The sequence below is a fragment of the Neodiprion virginianus genome, chromosome 2 (assembly GCF_021901495.1).
Source record: "Neodiprion virginianus isolate iyNeoVirg1 chromosome 2, iyNeoVirg1.1, whole genome shotgun sequence".
NCBI classification, from domain to species: domain Eukaryota; kingdom Metazoa; phylum Arthropoda; class Insecta; order Hymenoptera; family Diprionidae; genus Neodiprion; species Neodiprion virginianus.
In genome coordinates this window covers 20355958-20359436 of record NC_060878.1, presented here as the reverse complement: position 1 = coordinate 20359436, position 3479 = coordinate 20355958, and the positions used below count along the sequence as shown (strand labels likewise).

Below are 3479 nucleotides of genomic sequence, written 5' to 3'. Positions count from 1 at the left end.
TTGTTTTATCTTTCCCAAGTCGGGACGACTCTTTTCCTCGGGGGCGAGTAGTGTTACAAAGGGTGAAATCACTCGTTTTGCCCCCTTTTAATGATTTAGTAGTCATCATAGATAAAAGACGTTTATAAACCTCTTACGTCTTTAAAATGAATAAGGTTACTGCGTTGACCAACATTATTGTAAAAACAGTCTTGTTTCAGACTTAAAACGAGAAACATATATCTTGCAATTGAAGCTTTTTCACGACATTTCACTTACGCCTTTGATTTTGGCTTGATAATCAAACTCACGGATCCATATTTATTTCCGTAACGTCTAAGAACGTTACAATATATATAAATATATGTCGTAGGCATCTAATAAAATCGGGCATTTAATTAAAAGCCTAGTCATCTAAATAAATGCCGGCATTTAATGAAAATCGTATTGATGTCTTTCATTTACCATTATCTGCCTAGGGATTTACTTAAATGCCGGCATCTAATTGAATGCCGGCCGGATCTCCAGGCAAATAATAAAAAAAGCAAATGTATATCCATGAAATATATCAACGCGTCATATTTATTAAACTATTATAGTCAGCTAGAAAATCATATATCATAATAATATTATATAAGTCATTTGAAAATTTGTTATAATTCATTGAGAAAAAAAATGTAGTTAACAGTCTTTATTCGCACAAGGATTAGAATTGTGGCACCGAGATCCGCATTTCATATTGGCTTTGAAGCAAGAACACCGCTTTGTCGAACATTGCTCTTTTGTCACTTTGCAGTTACATTTTTTGTAACCGCGGCCCCCGCATTTTGATTGCGCCGCCGCTGCTTCTCTAAGGATAAGAAAATTATCTCTCCGAACATCTAGAAGAGTAATCATACTGGCTCCTGATTTCTATATCTCCGGTCGAGAAAACCAACCCTTTATTATTCCTGCCTTAGTTCCGATTTGATATACTTCATTTTGTTTATCTAGAACAACGCCCAGGATTCTGCTGAAGTCAAGGGGGGCTCGATCTACAGTTGAACTGCTAGTGTAATGCAATCTCCAGCAGCCAATTCTGGAAATTTCTCAGTAGAAAATGTCACCATTTTATTTGCTGCCAATTTCTGCCTCCTATGGCAATGTTCCTGTACATCATGGATATGTTTTTTTCTTGAGCATAACGAGCAAAAAATGTATCTTGATCAGCCAAGGTCCCACAATTAATGTGCGTTTCCAGATCACATTCCTGACATGTCACTGCGTCTTCAAGTGATACACCAGATTCACAAGCAATACAAGTATGCTCCTGGGTTTTTTCCTGTGTACTCAGTACCGCTGGATTATCTTGGTGTTGTTGTTGTTGATCCAAATCGCTGAGCAATCGGAGAGCGTTTTCCAAGTCTTCTGCCGTATTTAAATTGGCGATAACGTCGCGGGGCAAATTAAAAGTCGCCACGCCATTTTTTATAGGTCCGAACATAGCTTCATAAGGCGTCCTGTTAATTACCCGGTGTTTCGAAGTGGTTTCAGCCACTAAAAAGTGAGAACATTTTTCGTAATAATTAATAATAATAAAGTAAGAATATTTTACCTGCACTTCGTAACAGCCTCTTGCCCATTCATTCGATTTATTATCAATCATCCACGCTCGCAATATATTTTCTACATCAGCGTTGGCTCGTTCCACACTTCCTTGTGTTTGTGGATGTCTGGGACGACCGTGAACCATCTTGCAGCTCGGCCAAGGAGAAACAAGTTCTCTGACAACATTTGCAGCGAATTCTCGGCCATTATCGCTCTGTAAGATAGCTGGAGCTCCAAACGTGAAGAAAATTTTTGATAATTCTTCTGCTACATTAGCCGCGTGTTTGGATTGTAAAGGACGTAGATGTGTAAATTTTGTAGCGTGGTCCTGGTAGTTCATAAGCCACTTATATTCTCCATCGGGGCATGACTGGAAATCAATCAAGTCGACCTGACCGCGAGCGTTGAACCCCCGGGAAAGAATTGGCTTGACAACTACGCCCTTTCTTACCGTTGACTTTTCTCGATTGCATGTCTCACAACAACTAATAAATATCTCACTTGCACTCCTGGGGATGCGCAATTTTTGTTTCATGTAGTACAGCATATTATCTCGACCTCCATGGCCAGTTTGATTGTGAGCTTCTAACAATTTCTCGAAATATCCTTCTACTGGAACCATATAGACTAAATCGTCACTCTCGCTACTCCGCTTCAAGACAATACTACTCACAGACCCAATTTGCAACAATTCATATTTCTTGAAGTAGTAGAAGTGAGACATATCTGCTTTCGCTTCCGTTCTGCTCAAAATCGTTTTCACTTTTTCAAAGTGTTCACAATTCCACATCACTCTTTTTCCATTATTGAAATCCATGATGTACTTGATTTTTTGCAAAAATGTTTCTTCACAAACACCACTTCTCTCCATTTTCAAGAATTTCCAATCATTTATAAATTAGCGAATCTGTATACTCAATCACGGTTACTGACTGACTGCTTCTATTTGAATTAATTGGGCATAATATTTGTTTTTAAACTGTCGCTAGGTGAACATGCGTGGTAAACACGGGCGGATCGTGCGTGGATATACATTTGCTTTTTTTATTATTTGCCTGAAGATCCGGCCGGCATTCAATTAGATGCCGGCATTTAAGTAAATCTCTAGGCAGATAATGGTAAATGAAAGACATCAATACGATTTTCATTAAATGCCGGCATTTAATTAGATTACTAGGCTTTTAATTAAATGCCTGATTTTATTAGATGCCTACGACATATATACCTATATGTATATGAATATATGTAAATGTATTCTTGGAGGCAGCATCTGTTAAATGGAATGAAAATACTTATTAATTACAGTTTTTTGATGGCATGATTAGCATTATTTCATAGTTTTGTCATACGGTACACCATAACCCTGAAGTAAAATCCCCAAATATGTAGTTCAAAGAAAGGAATATTCCATTAATAGGTAAAAATTTTCTATTGTTTCATTTTTCATGTGGGTGGGGGCGGGCGAACTCTTTAAATGATAGTGGTTAGATGCTTTGAATAGATGTTTACGTTGATTAACAATTAAATTCTGTTTTCAGCTTATACATAATAATGGTGATAGATCATCATATTTTCAATTGAGCAAATAACATTACACACATTTTCATTATTCACACAATAATAGTAATGATAATTGAACATTCTATCTGAAAATCAACTCATACCAATTTTTTTACAGTACCACTAATCGGATTATATTCAACAATGCGGTCATGCAAGATCATGCAGTAGGCAGAAGTGTGTGGGGGGATCGCAATGCTCGAGTCGAATTCCAATCGAATGTCCACAGGTCCAGTTTTCAATGTTTCGTTCTGCTTGGAGCGATCGATCGCGAGAAGGGGTGCTTGGTTTATAAATTCACGCTTCGATAACAAAGATTCGGCCTCTTTGTTATAGTAGACGGTTCAAATTAA

At 37.5% G+C, this 3479-nt stretch overlaps 1 protein-coding gene across 1 annotated transcript; it reads right to left on the bottom strand.

The window, feature by feature from the left end:
- Positions 1-1081: 1081 nt before the first annotated feature.
- LOC124297742 (KRAB-A domain-containing protein 2-like) lies at positions 1082-2437 on the bottom strand. The gene has a single exon (XM_046749053.1). It carries the CDS (start codon positions 2435-2437, stop codon positions 1082-1084), a length of 1356 nt encoding a protein of 451 aa, XP_046605009.1.
- Between the last annotated feature and the right edge of the window lie 1042 nt (positions 2438-3479).

What these genes read in the sequence shown, in the direction of transcription:
- LOC124297742 (XM_046749053.1), bottom strand. Translation starts at nt 2,437, where the DNA reads ATGGAGAGAAGTGGTGTTTGTGAAGAAACATTTTTGCAAAAAATCAAG.